This window comes from Gymnoscopelus microlampas (assembly GCF_963454915.1).
Source record: "Gymnoscopelus microlampas genome assembly, chromosome: 21".
Taxonomy (NCBI): domain Eukaryota; kingdom Metazoa; phylum Chordata; class Actinopteri; order Myctophiformes; family Myctophidae; genus Gymnoscopelus; species Gymnoscopelus microlampas.
Genome location: NC_139958.1, coordinates 24,392,439 through 24,413,132, shown reverse-complemented (window position 1 = coordinate 24,413,132; position 20,694 = coordinate 24,392,439). Strand labels below are relative to the sequence as shown.

General features: G+C 42.7%; 1 protein-coding gene across 1 annotated transcript in view; it reads right to left on the bottom strand.

Moving 5' to 3' along the window:
- Positions 1 to 644: 644 nt before the first annotated feature.
- The window catches only part of fgf10a (fibroblast growth factor 10a), a 29,537-nt gene continuing 9,487 nt past the window's right edge, over positions 645 to 20,694 (bottom strand). The window contains exons 2-3 of the mRNA XM_084047687.1: positions 7,304 to 7,407; positions 645 to 2,042 (exon numbers count right to left, since the gene is read on the bottom strand). Coding sequence (XP_083903813.1) covers positions 1,842 to 2,042; positions 7,304 to 7,407 — 305 coding nt within the window. The 3' untranslated portion in view covers positions 645 to 1,841. The remainder of the gene's footprint in view (positions 2,043 to 7,303; positions 7,408 to 20,694) is intronic.

Here is a 20,694-nt window from a genome sequence, read left to right as displayed (position 1 = left end):
GGCGGAGCACAGGTCTCCGCCAGGTCAGGTTATTGTTACGTTATTGTGGCCTCCAGGTGGCGCTATAATAGGCCAATGTGAAAAGGGTGCCATTTCTTCTTAGGCCTTTCACGGCAAGCGGACACTGCATTCATGATTTGAGGCATTTTGTTCCAAACCCGGATCTGTTAAATAGACAGATCCGGGTTCATCACATGACTATAGAGATACTGTGTACCGATTTGCATGTTTGGATAAAATCTGTAGGAGTAATGTCAAAAAATGAGTTTTGCACAAATCGGCCTCCTGGTGGCGCTATAACAGGCCCATGTGAAACATTTGGGACAGGGGTTCTGAATTGCCATCGAGGGAGTGTGTGTGCACAGTTTCACAGCGACTGGGCCAACTGTGCCATAGATTAGCTGCTAACGGACGGACAGGACGGACGGACGGACGGACGGACAGGGTGCAAAACATACTCTCTCGCCATGCCTTTCGGCCTGGCGGAGGCAATGAACTTTTAATGTGGCTGAAAATAACATGACAAGATAAATAGAAGACAAGTCTGAACAAATTAAAGAGAAATATATTTATTTTATTCATGTTTAAATGATAGATTAGTATTCAAAAAAGAAAAGCATAAATGTTTAAAAAAGAATTTGTCCTTTCCATGTTTTTGTTCTTTTCTTTTGTTAAATATTACATAAAATAAATAATCTTTTAAAGCAGTCAGGTGAAAGGAATGAAGGAGACAAACCCAATGCAGTGACTGTTTCATGTTAATAATATGTGTTGTTTATGTGATGGTGCTAGCTTGACTAAATCATTCTGTTCTGTTTCAAATCTGCTAATCCTCCATCTTTCTCCTGTTCTTCCCTTGTTTTCTTTTCTTGTCCCTTCACCTCCTTTTATACCCAGCCACACCTTTCTCCCTTAGGCCTGAGTTATACTTTGTCATATGACTGTGTTACACGTCAAAAATAGCCAATTTACAAGTTAATGCGTTGAAATGCTGCTATTTTCGGCGCACAACGACATCGTTTGACGAAGCATAAATCAGGCTTTACTCATTTGGCTCCTCTTTTATCCTTATCTTCATTATTTTACCTTTCCTCCCTCAAGCCTGATTTATCCTTGGTTACACGACCATGTCACTCGGTGAAAAAATCCATTACTTTCGTCGAGCGTCGCGGCCGTATGACAAAGCATAAATTTGCTCTCCTCTTAGTCTCTCCCCAGTCAAGTGCTTCTGGTGGTAAATGTAGTTATGGAGTAATTCACGTGGACACAAATCCAAAAATCTGTTCCATCTCAGTTCCTCATACGAGTTAGTACAGCATAAATAACCCATAGGAGTTAGTATTGTATAAATAACTGCATCCATGCAGATCACACACATTTACACATATAAGACAAACTATACCCCGCCCCCAAGGTCATCAGGGTCCCATTATCCATTCCCTTTCTGTTTCCAACTGTTTCATCCAGGTATAAAATAAAAGTTTGGCACAGAAAAAGATGTTTTTTTCTCTCTTTCTCTCCATATTTTCATCTGTGCCCATGTACATTATAATTTAACACAAGAAACAAAACATGCCTTGTCCTGTTGGTATCATTTCTGTCAGTTCTTTTAACATAGACCTCTCTTTAAAAATAGAAATGTCTTTAGCAGAACAGAAACCGTTTGCTTCCTCTGTAGTGATAAGTTCCTGTCTAGAAGTTCTGTTTCTTTCCTCCTCAGTGCAGCAAATCCTCCTCATATACAGATCTGATTAAATTAGCCACCACTCCAGCCCACTCTTACTCCAAAATAACATCCAACCCTCCAGTTCACCGAGCCACGCGGTAGAGAAACTGTCCAATCACCGTGGCTGAACCACAATGGGCAGAAAGTGAGTAGCGGTATTTTTCCTGCGTGTCTTCTTCCCATTTTTTGGTTTGCCATTGGCGTTGAGTCCAACAAACATGGGTTTCTTCCTGTTGCGGTTTTCAGCTGAAGCATACGTGTTGTACTTGTTCTCCTCGATGCGCTCAATCAAGCGGCAGTCCGGACCAAAGTCTTTCTGGAGAAAAAGAAAAAAAGAAATAGTATAAGTGGATGTAATCTGAGTTCCCAGAAGTTCTCAGAGTGGATGAAACTCAGCCATTTATAAGTCGAGTTCGACATAATTTGGTAGATGTGTGCAACTGATTGGCAGATTCTTTTATGTATTAGAGAGTTACGCAGAGTTTGGGTGTCAACGTTTAGCTGTGTGCAGCTGATAGTCCGTATGAGTTCATTTTCAAAATAATTTTCCTTGTATTTTGTCAAGTTGTCTGCTGAGACTACCCACCTATCACTTGCCTTGACACTTGAATTAGACTATTCTACACATAGTAGAATAGTCTACCTACCACCTTCCTTGACACTCGAGCTAGAACTTGACACTCTCAGTATAGGGAACGAGAGAAGAGTAGAGAGACCAACATTATGTAAAAGTTAAACTGTTTTTCTTGAATGGAACAGACATAAGGATATGATCAGACATCATGCTATTGTCAAGGGACAGCTGCGCTCACCAGTAGAAGAACATACAGTAAATGGATTACATTTTAGACCCACAGATCAGACTTCTACTAAGCCTCACTGCAGAATAGGGGTTAATTTATACTCCGTTGCAAGTGCCATGACACGTTTTTCAGTTGAACTAATTATTATTTAGTCAGGAACACTCACATCATAGATAATATTTAACAATTCATTGCAAGAAATGGAATACAGTTATACTTGGCGTTGATGGCTCCGCTCTTAAGAGCCTGAATTAGCCAAGCAGTATGCTAAGCTACTGAACACGACGCGGAAACCCCCCATGGATTGAGTAGGCCCAAAGCAAGACAATGCAAAACATTTATTTGAGGCATGGGGTGGAGGCAAACTGGCAAAGCTTTGCCAGCAGCACCGTGTGTGGCAGCTGAATAGCAGAGATCCAGTGTAGGAGCCATATTTGTATGGACCGCCTTGTTGTGAGAATGAGCTGGTGTGTAGAAAAGCATGGCCGATTAGAAACAATTACTCAGTCAGCAGTCTGACAGCTGATTACAGCTGAGGGTGAGTATGACGCCCGTGTCCTGCATGAACTAACACAATGCTTCATCTCTTTCTTTTTTGTATGACCCTTTTTCCTCCAATTTAGACGTTACTAATTTATCTGGCTCACATGCCAGTGAGGAACCCCTCACTGTGCCTCCGTCCTACGCCTCCCGTTCCAACGTTCCCCACTGACAGGTGCCGGCCCAGTACATGCGGCGACAAAGATCACCCTCCTCGCCAGGCTTCCCTCCCCCTAACACAGCCTATTGCGTTCGTATAGATGCTCGGCCAAACCGGATGCACCATGGGGTATCCCCACAAAAAAACATTTTGTTGAAAATCTGTTATCTGTTCATTGAGCAACACAACCGTAAAAATGTGGTTGGAGAGCTCCACTTCTCAAATCCTCTTCCAATCAGTGACACTGACTCCTCTTTGATTCATCTTCTCACCGCTGGTACAACAGTAGGCCATAAAGCCTGATTTAATGCAGAGGACAATTTCCCCACGTTAGATTGAGGATGCACAAACTGTTGTACTATTTTTAGCGAAATCAAAGCCAACGCTAAAAATGAAACACTAAATTTAAGCTTGTTAAAGGAAGATAGCAGTGGTCTACCATGTTTAGCCCATTGACTATGACTCATGACTATGACTCCACTATGACTTGACATTACTGCCGACCATTTTCCAAAGTATATTGTGGTTTGTTTGATTTCTGAGGAAGCCATTGTATTCAGTTGACTTCAGTAGGCCCTATGGTATGACAATCAGGCACATGAGAAACTAGCTTGGGATAGGGAATCGATTACGAAAGTTACTTCATCGTTGTGTTTTAATGGGTTTTAAAGCACAGATTTACTTGAAAAGTCTAACCAAACATTTTCCCTGGGGAAATGAATGATTTACAATCCAAATTCAAACATTGGTGACTTATTGAGTGCGTAATCATTTATGGCCAAGTTGGCCAACAGTGACTCAGTTATTCAGGTAAGTTTGGTAAATGTAAACAAACTAGAGGTTCGGGCCCTCACATCTAGATCTAGTAGCCAACAATATATAGGCTATATGCGATTATTACAATTATTGTGGTCAATACATATTTAATGACAACACAATGCAACAACAGAGGACAGCACAGTAGAACACCACGCACAGAAGAACTTCTTCTGTGGTCGGTGACGGTGACAAAATCTCTCTGTGTGTCTGTCTGACACACAAACACACACACACTGGCTGACTGGCCGCGCACGTGAATATTTTGTTCTGCGGTGGGCATAAAAAAAGGTTTAGCGAGGCGACAGACGCGACAGACACACACACACACACACACACACACACACACACACACACACACACACACAAACTCACACACTTGAAGTCCACATGAGGAATTTGTTAAAAGCAAACCGTGCGTGTCGCGTGTTACAGCGCATTTGGTTACCTATTGAATTGTGTTTATGTCGCTGCAACAACATTTTCCTACTACAGCAGGACCTGGATAAGTGTCAATATATAACAAAACTGTGCTTAATATATTTAGAAAAATAGAACAAGAAACAAAATGTTATTATGCTCTAAGGTGTGTACATGTCAACTAAGTTTTATGCTCTGGGGTCTTAATCAAAGAATGCAAGCCATTCTTCTAATATCGTTTATATTTATGTATGATATCTATGGCCAAAGCTGTGAATAGACAATCTTCTCCTTCACAGAATGTTCACGCCAGAATAGGGACGCTAGGATGCATGTGGTTAATGGAAGAAGTGAAAAGGGGAGCAAAGGAGCTAGGATGAGATATGATGTCTAATTAGTTTGAGTTTGAAACCAACTAGATCATTGTGACAAAACCCGACCATTGTGACACGATGACTGTGGTTTACATTACCCCGCTGACCACCCACAGGTCAATGAGGAGAAAAATGATCTGAGAGAATAGCATTTGTCAGTTTACTGGAAGATCCACTGGTGCTCCGGGCCATCATCACTTAACCAGTCAGTTAACCAAATACAGTGGATACTCACAACCAAGAATGTACCTTCCGCAAAACACACATACGTACACACGCACATGCACGTACGTGTGGATACACGCACGCACGCACGCACGCACTCTCTCTCTCTCTCTCTCTCTCTCTCTCTCTCTCTCTCTCTCTCTCTCTCTCTCTCTCTCTCTCTCTCTCTCTCTCTCTCTCTCTCTCTCTCTCTCTCTCTCTCTCTCTCTCTCTCTCTCTCTCTCTCTCTCTCTCTCTCTCTCTCGCTTTCTCTCTACTCTTTCTCACTCTCCCAGGCCACAGCTGTTCAAATTGGTTCCAGAAGTGAAACTGAATGTTCCCAAAGCAAAATGAGCATAGTTTGTAGACACTGTGCAGCCGTTTACTGTAACTAACATTGGTCACAATAATTTATACTCCGTCGTACAACAGAGTTGCGTGCTGACAATCCACAAACTTGTCATATTGCGACACGTTTTGAGTTTGTAGATCTGCTATTTCTGGCACGCAACTCCATCGTATGACAAAGCATGCAGGCAATGCAGCAGTGAGTGCCTGCTGCCCCTCAATTAAAGTGGTGTGAATAATGATGAATAAACAACGCTTGGACTGAAATAACAATCACAAGTGACATGAAAGTAGAGCACTGAAGCAATGTCTCAATGGGGAAAACACCAACCATTAACACTTTACCAGATGTGCGATCCTGCCCAGAAATGGCTTGATATGCACATTCTAGCAATCTGAAGAACATTGCTTGCTACAAAATGATGAAATATAGCACAAATATATGCATTTATCGTTTATAATGAAATCCATTTTCATTCAGTGGTTTAATTAAGTTTGACTTTGGTAGAGAAACTGAGGCGTGCCATTTACATTTGTATCAACCTGGTCATATAATGAAATAATGTTTTCATTTGACTACTGCTGGATAAAGAAGCCACTGTCTAAATCCATCAAGTGTAATCGTATCCCGGGCCTTCACTAGTGTGTTACTATAGCTAGTGCGGAAGACGTCATGGGAATTCGGTTTCAGGCCATGCAGCAGAATGCCTTTCTTTCTTTCTACCGTGTGTCATTTCATCTGTGGTGTGACTCCAGAGAGACACGCCGAAAGTTAGGCCTTTCAAAGTAACGGGAGAGACAGAGGGGGAGAGAATGAGGGAGGGAGAAAAGAGAGGGACAGAGAAAACAGATGAAACAAGGGCCGCTCTCCCCAGAGGGACTGATGCAGAATAGAGAAGCTGAAGGATTGTGTTTCCTGTTTCTGAATGGAGCGGAGGTAGGTAGTGGACAGGAGGGCTCACACAGATTGGGCTGTGGTTCCTATATTTCTGGAACAGAGAGTCTTGCTGCCTTGTTCATTGTTTTTTTTTGTTTTTTTTAAGCACTCAAGACAACCCAGAGATGGACTGTCTCTAACTTGTGGAGAGTCGTGGAGTTCAGGCTCTTGTGCCAACCTGGGCCTCTCCACTCCTATCTTTGAGCTTTCAGGGTGGGAAGGGAATTATAGTCCACTCCTGAGCTCTCTTGAATGCAGTCTTGTACTACAACATTGGGTTTGACCACTTAAGCCTTATATACTTTGTTGGATGACAATAGTGATCTACATGTTCACAACGCAGCACAATACGGTATTTTTGCTATTTCTGACGATTTTCAAAAAGCGATTTATTACAATACGAGACCGGTGCCCGCTGGGCACTTATCTACTCGGGAACGATGCAAGCCAGGAACGATGCAAATGGCTAATGCAGGCCCTACCCGGTTATGCAATACCCCTTCTACCCCTTGTCAGAGTACCCATTGTAACCGTCTGTCTCTGTACCTTTTATGCCCATATATGGATCTGTCTGTATGTCTGTATCTGTCTGTCTGTCTTCACTGTATATGGTTTGATTGGATCACAAGAGGGGATAACACTAATATGGTTGTTGTGTTCTTTCATGTTTGTTTTTGAGTGGTGCCAACCACTCCTATACATGACTTTGTCCGTGTGTCCGTATGTATGTATGTATGTATGTCTGTCTGTCTGTCCAATAAACAAACATTGATGACAACATCAATACGGGGATCAATACGGGGCTCATCAAAGGCACCACTCTCTTCACACAGGGTGTGATTTTTTAACAAGGAACTGATAGGTGGCAGTGTAGAGAAGATGAGATCACCTTGACGTAGCACTGAGGTCAGTGTGGTACAAAGTTGCTGGTTACATGTGGCTGAATATTTGAACGGAGGAAAGAAAATGACTCACCGCTCCATACAGCTCTCCTTTCTTGCTGATGGCCAGGTAGTAGTTACTGCTGAGGCCTTTGATCGCCACCACTCCAACATCCACTGATTTGATCTCCAACACACCTGAAGCAGATAGAGGGGGGGGGGGGTATATAAGCTTCAATACAGTTGTATACAGACTGGTACTAGGACTGGAGTTTTGGAAAGGTACAGCTCCTGATTTAATTCAATTTATGTTTAAAACGGCAACCAAGAGGACTGTCACACACTAAAGGATGGATAAATGAGGCGACCTGATAGCTGAATGGTTAGGCTACTTCTTTCTTAAATGTAATGCATGGAGGTAGAGAGCACATCAGCCTATAACTTTAAAGTTTGAAATTATAAATATGATAATATAATAATATAGCTAGAGAGAGAGAGAGAGAGAGAGAGAAAGAGAGAGATGTTTCTTTGCTAAACTTTTATTAATTAATAAATAATTTCAGTGCCGGAGAATTTTACTATCATTGGCAAGGAACCTTTTTTTTTTTTTCTTGACCTTTCTCAATGTGTAGATCTCAGAAACGGTGGGATATCAATAAGCAGAATTGCAGCAGTTTTTTTTTATAGGAATAAACTGAATAGCCTTAGTATGATGCTTTTGGGTGAACCTAAACCTTGCCCTCTCTCTCTCTCTCTGCCTTTACTGTGTGACAGTCACAGAACTGAGACCGGCCCCCATATGCCCCTTCATTCGTCCAGTGGTTAGCTGGCAGGCCGTGTGCCCTGGGACCGAGGCGTCAGCCAGGAAAAAACATTTCTACATTCCATGTTTGTTTTTCTGACCAGGGGAGCACGGGGCAGGCAGGCAGGCGCACGGACAGGAGGGAGGGAGGCCTGGCCGCTACGCTGGCAAGGAGCTCAGCGTCTGTATCAGTTTTCAGGCCTGAACCAATTACTGGTTTAAGCTGTGGTTCCCGGCCCTTTCTTCTCTCATCCTAAAGTCAATTATACCAAGCCATAAAGCTATCAGGGGTTAGAGAGGATTAGGTGAAGGGGTCTGGGCCAGTAGGAAGTGGAGCAGGGTCACAGACGCGGTAGAAAGGATGAAGAGAAACAGGGGCATTACATCCTAAAGTAAACAGGCATCATCTGGTGGAATAATTGGTAAAGTCCACTGTTGTCACTGATGGGGTGCCCACCGGTAGAAGTTTTAGACAGTGGGCTGAAACCTGTCTTGAATGGTGGTTGGTTGACAGCTCCTACAAAACAATAGCAACCTAATCACTGTATCATTGAGCCACATATTTTGATTGCCATTGCATTCTGTTTTTTGGAAGCATGGTATGCATCCAGGAAAAGCAGCACAGAAGATTACGGTATAAGACTTTATTGTGTATCATGTCCAATCATCGCCTTTCTTTGACCTTCAGTCTCGGAGAGGACAGTCAGAGATTTGTAACATCCTGCAGCCCTGGTGTGATTTTATAGCAGTTCAAAGACAAGCGGAGGCCAGGGGGATGCACTTTAGGAGCCCTGTCACATCATTCTTTGATCAGGGCTAAATCATTCAGGCATTCAGACTCATCTGGAGACATCTGGCCACTAAGTGCTTCTGCTGAGCAGTCTATAGATCCTCATTTTCTGTCTCTGGCTTTCTCATGCTACTATCTATTACTGTTTACGTGTAGTCTATCTTCCTGACTGTGATTCTATGTCTCTCTCTTGTTCTCTACTTTGCTCTCTCCCATTCTTATTATCTCCTGTAAGTATAATGTTTTTTGTGATTATTTGTACTGCAGTCCACTTTTGTATTAATCCTTCTCTTGTGAGGTCTGTTGATAAACAGCTGCCTTAAGCACACACACAAACACGCGCAGCTCAACACAGAACAACCCAGATCTACCCCACTAATAAAAATGCCATCTCCTCAGCACTGCAGCTGACATTTGTGAGCACTCTCTCTTCCCCTTAAACCCCCCAGGCCTCTATACATTACTTTTTTCCCCTCTGCAGCAAAATCTCTTCGCAGAAAATAGCCGATCTACTGTACAAGCTCAAGCTTGTGGGCTTGTATATCTGCTATTTCCGCCGAATGCTTGCCTATTTTTGCAGAATGTTCACCTATTATGGTGCTAGAGTTCAGAATAGTGACACTAGGGTTCATGTGGTTAAACCCTTCCCCCTGGTCCTGTTTGATGTGGTGATCCAGGAACAGAGCACAGGGGTCTTTTATGGTCCGCTTACCAGTTACCAGAAGCCTTCAGTCTAGCTGGCCTAGTGAGTTGAAAGACTGGGTTACAACAAAGAGCTTAGACTGCAACAATAGTTCCTGATGGAAGAACGTGCGTGTGTGTGTGTGTGTGTGTGTGTGTGTGTGTGTGTGTGTGTGTGTGTGTGTGTGTGTGTGTGTGTGTGTGTGTGTGTGTGTGTGTGTGTGTGTGTGTGTGTGTGTGTGTGTGTGTGTGTGTGTGTCTGTGTGTGTGTGTGTGTGTGTGTGTGTGTGTGTGTGTGTGTGTGTGTGTGTGTGTGTGTGTGTGTGTGTTTTGACCTGAGGTTGTGACAGATGTACTGTATTTGTGTCAAAATATATACTATACTATATGTAGTATATGCAAATAAAACATTTTGAATCCCTTGAATCTTAACTGTCTGTCTGTCTGTCTGTCTGTCTGTCTGTCTGTCTGTCTGTCTGTCTGTCTCTCCATCTCTCTCTCTGTACTCCTTAGCCTGTTTCCACCTATTTCCTGTCGCCCTGGCCCACAGCCGAAAATCTTTATTTTTAAGCTTTGAAGAAAATCTTTTTTTAATGATTGACATTGAAAGTGAAATAACATGCAGGTTTCTTAACAAACAAGGAAGAAGAGGGAAAAAAGGGTCCCGACATTTCCACTATCAACATTTTTTTGGGGGTGGGGGAAATGACTAAGGGCAAACACCTGTGTGTGTAACCCAGGGCAGCATTACAACCTTCATAAAAGCAGGCCAGCTAGGAACATTAACACTGACAGACCTTTAAACACACACACAGAGCTGCGCTTTCTAACTGTAGGAAACTGTTTATGAAGCACTTTAGAAAGTGTTTAACCTCAATGTCTGCTGAGTTTTGTAGTCAGATAGTATGACACCAGGATGAAGTGCTGAAAGATGTAGGAATCTGTCAGCTGTAAACAAAGTGAAATTTACCTTGACAGGACTCAGTTAGTGTACGTACTACCTACATCTCCTGGTGTCTGGTCTATTCCTAAACCCCGTACATTACTAGGTGCTTACTCTCTATTATTATTATTAGTAGAAGTAGAAGTAGAAGTAGAAGTAGTAGTAGTAGTAGTAGTAGTAGTAGTAGTAGTAGTTCTGGTAGTTGTAGTAGTAGTATTTGTTACTCCTAGCTGTATCTCTTTTTTTCTGTATCTGTCCTGTGTTTCATAACTGCTGTACTGAGCGGGTACAAATGTAACCAAATGGACCCGTACATCTGTAACCCTCTCAGAGTTACGGGTACAAATGTAACCAAATGGACCCGTACATCTGTAACCCTCTCAGAGTTACAAATGGATCCATTCACACTCAGCGACTCTATACTTCTGTATGAAACACAGACTTTTGATTCCGTAACACCCGGTGCTTGGTTTTTTTATGCACTGGAGCAGTCTATCAATAAGTGCTTTCATAAATCACTGCTTGTAACGCGGGCTTTCTGCTGGCTGCTATTGCCTTGAATTAGTTTTTGTCTTTCTTCCATGCTTTGTGGGTGGTCGCCATAAAGTTGTCTGGTTCCTTCTGACAGTTCTCATTGTATCTCATTTAGTGCAATCCTCTTTTTTTTCTTCCACCACTTTCTCTCTCCCACCCTTCTTCTCTTGTTCTTCTTTCTCACACTCCACCTCCACTCACTTTGCTTCGTACAGTGGGGGAAAGTCACTAAGTGCATGTACTCAAGTACTGTGTATTTAAGAGGCACTGTACTTTACTTGAGTATTTCCATTTCATTCTACTTTATACTTCTACTACTAAATTTCAGATATAGTAGTTTTTATACCACTAGATTTATTTGACAGCTTACTAGTTACTTTGCAGATTGACAGTAGAAAAAAAAAATCATATTATTATATATGGCTTAAGCAACTCAACAGCATACAACGTTATTCAAATAAGCTCCATCTGTACCAGCTGCAACATTGAAGTGATGAACACATTAAAGATCAGTAATTATAGTCCAATAACATGATATCTATCATCTATCGTTCTGTATAATGACTTTTTCTACCTTAAGTATATGTTGATGCTAATACTTGTGTACTTTGACTTAAGTACGATTTTGAATTCACTTGTAACAAAGTACGTTTACTCTGTGTACTTCTACCACCACTGTCTATGCATGATGTTTTCCACCTTGTTCATGTCTGGCTTCCATCTCCAAAACAGAAAAATAGAGTGCGCAGACTGGATCGTGCTCCCATGGATATTTATTATATTACCACCAAATGTAATATAATAAACAAAGCTAACTCCAACCATCTTGGAGCTGCAGACTCACAACAAGCCAGACATGCGCTGGAGTATTATCCTAACTAATTCACTGTCCAACACCCTATACTGAGTCTTTCAGAAACCATCAGCAAGTGTCAGAAATTCACAGGAGGAAAGGAGCCAGAGAGGTAGGTACACGCAGTCGCGCACGCACGCGCACACACAGTCACACATACAGTCTCCACATTGAATATATCACCTGCAGGATAAGGTGAATCAAATGTTTGTATAAAATGATTTCTTTATACTCAGGTTCAGCTGTGCTTTGCCATCTAATGAAGACCAAAGGGCCACAGAGGGATGTATACTGAAAAGAAAAATAGAAGGCTTCCTTCCTCTCCCACTTCCATCATCACACACAAATAGTGCAAACACATACGTACACGCGCAGTCACGCACATACATACACACACGCGCGCGCACGCACACACACACACACACACACACACACACACACACACACACACACACACACACACACACACACACACACACACACACACACACACACACACACACACACACACACACACACACACACACACACACACACACACACACACACACACACACACACACACACACACACACACACACACACACACACCTCCCCTTGACCCTTCCCCTGTACCCTGGTTGCCCCCTGCCTCTAGGAACATGGCCAGTGAGACTCCAGCCTGAACCTAAAGGTTAGGGGAGGTTGTGAAAATGTTTCCACTGTTTATCCAAGGACTTTTTGAAGATTATACTGCGGCTGCTCACATGGTGACCTCATCAGCACTACGACTAGCAGTGAGTGAGTGGGGTCTGCAGCCGGCGTGCAGCTTGGAGAGGTCTGGGTATGTGTATTGTGAAATAGCTTCACTTGTTAACAGTGTTGGGAACACCCCTCACCCAGTGAGAGGTTTATGTGGGTTGTTATATGATGACTTGGTTCTTTCTTCCAATTCCAATGCTCACATTATTGAGTTTTTTTGGAAAGAACCCCCTTTCCTGTGTATTTCTAGAGCCATACATTTTCCCCAAACTTTTCGATATTAAATAAAAAAGTCATGTCCAAGAAAATACTTTTTTGTTTCTCCCCTGCCTTGCAAAAAGGGACCTCTGTGTCTGTGTTTTTAGCATATCATGTTTAATTTGCATTAGTTGAGGTCTAAGCACAGAGATCATTTTTCTCTTTGAAAGTATAGCAACAAAGTGACTGAAAATGTCAGAATTGCAATGACATGAGAATTTGCGTCTATGTTACTGGCAATGACTGATGGGTGGAAAGAAATGTATACCAATGGAGAAGACAAAACATTCAGAAAAAAAAATGTGACTGTAGCAACCAACCTCAGAGTACAAACAAGATGCTTGAAATATGCATTTTATAAACTCCAAAAATTTGATCTGTTCCAGAAAAACAAGACAGGCTCTAATAACAGAGTGGCTCGCATGTGGATCATGGACAGTCTATGACATCAGTCATTTATGACGTATCCGACTATGACATATGACTGCAAATTTGGGCAAGGTTTCCGCCCAATATAAGCGCCTTTGACTGCCATTACAGAATTTAAGTTAAATATTTCAAAATACATTAAACATACAGTATGTGAAAAACATTTGTGGAGCTACGTCCTTGGCCTACTGCAGTGTGAACAAGAGATTTGGTGTGATCGGTCCAGTGGTTTGTGCGATTAGCCCCGGACACACACACACACACACACACACACACACACACACAGATAGGCCCCTCTCTGAGACCGTTTGCCTCTGTGCCATAAAAGTGAATTATTTGAAACTAACAGGTTTTCATCGTCGCAAAACCACAGCTGTTTCCAACATTTCTTGAGCAGGTTGTTTCTTAGATTTTTTTTCGCTCCTAAACGCCGATTAATAGTTCTCTCTTTTCGGAGATGTAACCGAAACAAGAAAGAAGCTCATATTGGGCCGGCCCGGAATAGAACTTCTGCATGTGATAAGTTCTGCTGAGGTGCTGGTTTACTCTCATGTGGCTGAAAACAGTATCATCCTACACTAACTGCCCACATCAAAGTCATCTCTGGCCAGTGGCTCTGACCAGAGAAAACACCAGTCTGTTTCTCATTTTCAGCACAACCAAACATTTTTATACGTAGAATTCTTGGGTAAAAAGAATTTGTTTTCAAAACCTATTTCACGGTATTTCATCACATTTTTTTTGGTATTTTATTGTTTGGCCATGGAACTCCATAATATCACATTTTCGTGAACTGACATGGGGTTGGGTCCCAAGCCTGTCGCTGACTGGTTGCATGTCTTGGGGTGCAGTAGTATTTTCTTACGTAGAACGAGTTGTGACCTATGCTCACTGTTCTATTTAGCTTATTCTTGCCTACATAATGGTTTTATTTCCTTTCCTGACAGGAACACTCACTCTCACACACACTCTCTCTCTCTCTCCCTCTCTCTCTCTCTCTCTCTCTCTCTCGTGCTGGGCAGAGGGGGCCAAAACCGCACTGTTCAAGCTGTGTGTGATTTTAAAACTGGCCGAGGTACACAAAGAAAAGCAAGTCCAGATTATTCTGAAAACAAAACAAATAGGATCACCTGAGTGTAAAGTCGATGTTTAAAATACCAGAGGTCTGCCTACCCAGCCAACAGATAGCATTAAATTTCCTCTGCCACAGACTTCATTCCAGTCCACATGGGTTGAGATCATTTTACTGTTACACAGTCGTGCAACAAAGTATAAAGCTTATACTTCGGTGCGCGCTGTTGTCGCGTGCCAAAGATCTACCGATTTACAAGCTCACGTCTTGTATATTGGTTGTGTTTGGCTCGCACCACAATGCAATGCAGTGTGAGCTTGTTGTAGATGGGCTACTTTCGCTTAAGAAATTTGGAACAATGCATCGCACCCTGGCGCATTGTGAGCTTGTACAGTAGATCTGCTATTTTCCCAATTTCTTAAAAAGTGTCCTAAAAAAAACTTTTTCTATATAAAGCACATGTTTTTATATTCACTGACAACCCATACAAATTGTTTGGGAAACACTGGTGTAGAGGGAAAACAGGAGCGGGCCTAGTATGGAGCCCTGGGGGATTGTGTTCAGCAAAGCATATAGGGTTTAAGTGGTTAACACCAACACCACCACCACCGCAGAACATTACGTAACTCTCATTTAGGGTAAAAAAAACAACTGAGGCAAATTCACAGTGATGTTAATGGTGGTTAGATCAAGGAAAAATGCAGCCGTCTGAGGTATTGTGATTCTTGTAACGCAGTTGACTTTGTAACACGAAGACTGCCAGTTTCTGTCAAAACATTTCACAGGGCAGTGACTGAGGGGCAAAAATTTGGTTTTCGGGGAGAGGCCCGTCTGTATGACAGCAGTCTGCATTTCCCGCATTTTTCATTTACATTACAGTTGCCAGCGCAGTGCTGTCTAATTGTTGTGGTTTCAGTTGTTGGCATCCAACCTTTTTAGTTATGGAAAACATGTCACTTTGCACCGCAAATATTATGCACCCTACATACAGTACAGTACATGTGGACTCGACTCATGCACAGATACTCTGTGTCTCACACACATGCACGAGTGCAGACACAGACACAGACACGCACACACACACACAGACACGCGCACACACACACACACACACACACACACAGACACGCGCACACACACACACACACACACACACACACACACACACACACACACACACACACACACACACACACACACACACACACACACACACACACACACACACACACACTCACTGAGTCTAATTAGCTGGCATTCCTGCCTGTTCTGTTCAAACGGCTAGGCTCTCCAGATGCTTCCCTGTCGACTCAACCCTGGGCTCCCAGTTTTACCTTTGATGGCTCCATTAAGGCCCTCACACACACACGCACACACACACACACACACACACACACACACACACACACACACACACACACACACACACACACACACACACACACACACACACACACACACACACACACACACACACACACACACACACACTCTTCCATCTGTTCCTGTGTGCGTCAGTGCATGCACGCATACAGGAGAATGGGTATACGAATATGCCGGTGTGTTTGCCGGTGTGTGTGTGTGTGTGTTAGGAGGGGGACTTTTCCTGAGGCAACTGGTGGCTGGGGCAGCAGCCCTGGATCTTATCCATCACAGATGCTACACCCCACCTCCCACTGCTTTACCGGCCACAAATGCTCCATGTTCCCACACTGGACCAGCATCAGGCCAATACTGGGCCAATACTGGACCAGTAATGTACCAATACTGAACCAATACTTTGAACTGGGGTCCACATGACTTACAGTATAAGGAGCATTTGCAACTATGGTCTATAGTCTGTAGTTACTTCTCTCTCTCTCTCTCTCTCTGTCTCTCTCTCTTCTCCATGACTTTCATTATTTCCCTTTCTCTTCTGTTCTTCCTCTGTCTGTTTCTGTCATGTTTTTTGCATTTCTCCGTCTGATGAGTGTGTCCGGTGTACTGTATGCTCGGCGAGAATCTGTCACATAACATAAACAATGAGAAAGACGCTTTGTCAAAACAAATAAGCCCCAACTTAAGATTCCTGCGGATAGTAATGGGTCTCTTGATGTCTGAAGCCACTCTCTCCCCGGAGAGTTGAAACGACGCAACGTGACAGAAGAGATTTCTCTTACAGAGAATAGATTTTTCTACTCTGAGACTTTTGTTAAGGGTCGGCCAAAAATAGCAGACTTACAAGCTCACAGCGTGTTTGCGAGGTGACACGCTATGAGCTTGTAGATTGGCTATCTTCGGCGAGTGATACCATCGTACGCCAATGTATAAATCAGGCTGTAGCAGCATCTCCGCCTGTGGCTTCCAGACAAAATCTGGGCCTTATTTCACGCATGTTGTAGCCGACACGTTAATAGAAAAGAGAGTTGAACAGATGGGAGGGTATCAGGCAATGACGACAAGAAATATGTAAATACTGATTGAAAAGGGGGATGACACAGTCCTCGCCTCGACTCCCCAGTGAGTCTGGTCAAAGCGCTTCGTCTTTGAAAAAGATGAAAACTGCAGTCTAACCATGACTGTATGAATGAATTATCTGTGTGAGGAAATGGAAATGTTCTCTTTTATTTGTGATTTATTTGTGGGCGGATATGATTGTCCAGATAAGTTCACCCACTCAAACCGTGCTCATCTCTCTGTCTGCTGGGCTCTCACGCACGCACGCACGCACGCACGCACGCACACACACACACACACACACACACACACACACACACACACACACACACACACACACACACACACACACACACACACACACACACACACACACACACACACACACACACACACACACACACACACACACACACACACACACACACACGCGCGCGCTCCGTAGATGACCCTGTACTCTGAGTAATGGGGTCAAAGGTTACTCATACATCTGGACCTCCGGACCTCTACACTTCTGTGTGTGCACGCATGCACGCATATGTGAGTGACCTCTGAATAGTGCTAAAGAGGGGTGTGTTTGGAGTTGAGAAGAGAGGAGGAGAGGTTGCAAGAGTCTCATTACAGCTGATATTACAAGGTCAGATTGATCATCTGAAACACAACTATGGTTAACCCTCTGTGTGATAAAGTGCTATATGTGGCCACGTTCAAAGATAAGCTTAAATCCCAATTTAAATCAAAAGACAATGAACAACCTCTTGGCATATCCTTTCAGAAAGTTAATGTACTATATACATTTCAGATGTCGAGATTAACTTGATTTATAATTTCACAACAACAAACCTTCTTTAGGCCAGGCCTCACTCAATCCCAATTCCTAAATATACAGACCACACCAGTGAGTACTGATTTTACCAAGCTACAAATGTAAGGCTACAAATGTAATCCATAACACTATCAGGTTAGGTATAATATCGTCTCTGTCGGGCAGAAACCTCGTATCTCCATATTTCAACTTTTTATGTTGTTGTTTTTATGTAAATGAATGCCCAACTTGGTCATACTACTGTGTGACCTACCCCAAAAAATTGCAGATCTAAAAGCTCAAAAAGCATCTCAATGCTATTTTTTTATTTGAATCCTGAAAAGTAACCGTTTTGGACATGTGAGGTTTCCCTCCGACAGCAACGATAAAGTGTTATCACATCCCCAGACACAGTCTTGGGGAATGGTTCAGAGCCAAACCATTGTAATGAGGTGTTCATTTCTCAAACTCAAATCAAGTGCGATTCTGGACTGAATCTTTCAGTTAACAGGGATTCATTAGTGAAATTTATGTGAAAATCTGTGTGGGATTATGAAATTGGTCCAATGTGCTGACTTTGTTTACTTTGTTTCTCTGCAATATTCTACATAATTGAGTCCTTGATTTGCCATTTGAAACATGTTGGGTTTAGCCCCTTTAGTCGTATACTAGTAAAAAATAAGGGACATTATGACTGTTAAATTCATATGATGTACAGGGTTTCTACAGGATTAGTGGTATCAACTCAATGTCTTTGAAACAAGGTTTTACAGTTGATATAATTGCAGTGAATATGTCTGCCATCATTTAACTGTTTGAAAATGTTTCAGTGTTGTTTGAATGTTGCATTTTGGACCTTCATGAAAGGTGTATAACCTAGTGGCTCATAATACCTTATGTGAGAACTTCAATATCAGGGTGAACCTAATCTCTCAAAACAGATTCTGCTAACAGCAGAATCTGTAAGCACCACTGCCCGAAATATGTAGTGTTGTTAAACACAGAAGCACCGGGGAGGAAGTGGATTAAGAAAGGGGAGGAGCCAAACCGAGTTGCTGTATCTACACAAAAAAAGGAGGTGGTGCACCCAGAGACAAAAACAAAGGGAGAAAAAAAAATCTTTTTAATTTCATTAACAGAGTGGGTTCCCAGATTGGGGTGAACCTGACCACTTTATGATGACCTTCTCAACAGCATTGTTTCCTGACAGTTAAACCTTCCAGTCAAAACAAATCAAAACACCCTTGGGTCAGGAGTGACCAGTTACACACCAGTAACACCAGTGGATCTGAAAAAAAGATTACAGTGCAAAAGGAGAGAGCTGTAACTCTGCCGTGTGTTCTCAAAAATACAGTTAAATACTCATGTTGATTTTCAAACTTGTCTGTGGCAAATATTATGGTTATTATCTTAGGTCGATTTTAAACAGCCTTGAGCAGCAGCGGCATATGCACACAGGTTTTATTTATGACTGCCAGAGAAGAAAGTCTATGAAGATGTCAGTGTTACATAGAGTGAAAAGCAATGCTGACACTAACCTCTGCTGCATCCAGTGCCTCCTCATAACTCTCTTTTTATGGCGCACACTGTTACCTTTTCCCATGAGAACTCTTAATAGGCTTGTCAAGCAGAGAGTAGGACAGGGTGAGAGAGAGCGGAGATCGAGAGGGCGCAAGAGAGAGAGAGAGAGAGAGAGAGAGAGAGAGAGAGAGAGAGACAGACAGAGAAAGAGAGAGAAGGAAGGTGGGAGAGCAAGAGAGAAGGAGCGAGAGAGGACAAGAGAATGAAGGATGCCTAAGTGATGCCTAATATGCGATGCTGTACGATTAAGTAAAAATTAGGCTTGACAGACTGACATATCGAGAAAAAATGGCAGAGATTTCAGGAAGAAAAAGTACTTGTACCATTTCTACTGTAAAATTGTTCCCATGCCACTCCCCCCCCCCCCCCCATGACAAGAAGAAAATCAAAAATTGACCCTCATGAACAAAGCTTCCTGACTGAGATTAATAATGTAGTTACTGCACGCTCCTTACACCTGAATGTAAACAGAAACACAAAAAAATAACACACTCTAGTATGGATCTTGCACATAGACTCCAAAATGGCTATACGACGAGATTCTGCACGTACTGTATAGTAATTTTTTCAACCAAACCCAGTTCAATTCCTTTTTTCTAAGGCATTAAAAACTGAGTGACCAATATTTTTATTTATTTTATATACACTTCGGACTCTGTGTGCAAGGGCCTTTCGTTTGTTTCATTGACGTTGGAGTGGAGTGCAGTGAAATATTCACACAATGTTTATCAACATGAACAAATGAGTGCGGCAGATTTTGGGCCACAGAAAGAATCACAACCCAAATTTTAGTGAAGCTGGCACAACCCCGTCCTAATTGAGCCACATAAAACACAAGGGTACAGGCAAACTGCAAACACATGTCTATTTGTGTCTTTGTTTTACTCGTTTGTTTGCAAACAAGATATGACAGTCCATGCCATACACATGGGAAGAAAACAAGGAGGGTTCTGTATAGACTTTTGGTTGGCAGCATTATCAATGCTAATCACATAATGCCGTGCAGAATTTGGGTTTTAATTCTATGAGTGCTCAGCCTTGAATGGAGCTTTATGAAGTGAGAGGATAAATATTGTAGATGGCCATTGGCTTAATCTTGTTTGTGGGTACACGCGCATACTTACATGCTCTCTTCACACACGCACACACACACACACACACACACACACACACACACACACACACACACACACACACACACACACGTTCACGTATGCACACAAAGGCTTGATTTATACTTTGTTGCGCACCGGTATCACACGCCGGAAATAGCAGATCTACAGTATAAGCTCACAAAGCCTTACAGTGCGGCGTGTTGTGAGCTTGTAGATTGGCTATGTTATGTTTGGTACACAACGGAGTCACCCAAACACAAACTCACGAGTTTGCGCACGCACGCACGCACGCACACACACACACACACACACACAGACACACACACACACACACACACACACACACACACACACACACACACACACACACACACACACACACACACACACACACACACACACACACACACACACACACACACACACACACACACACACACACTAT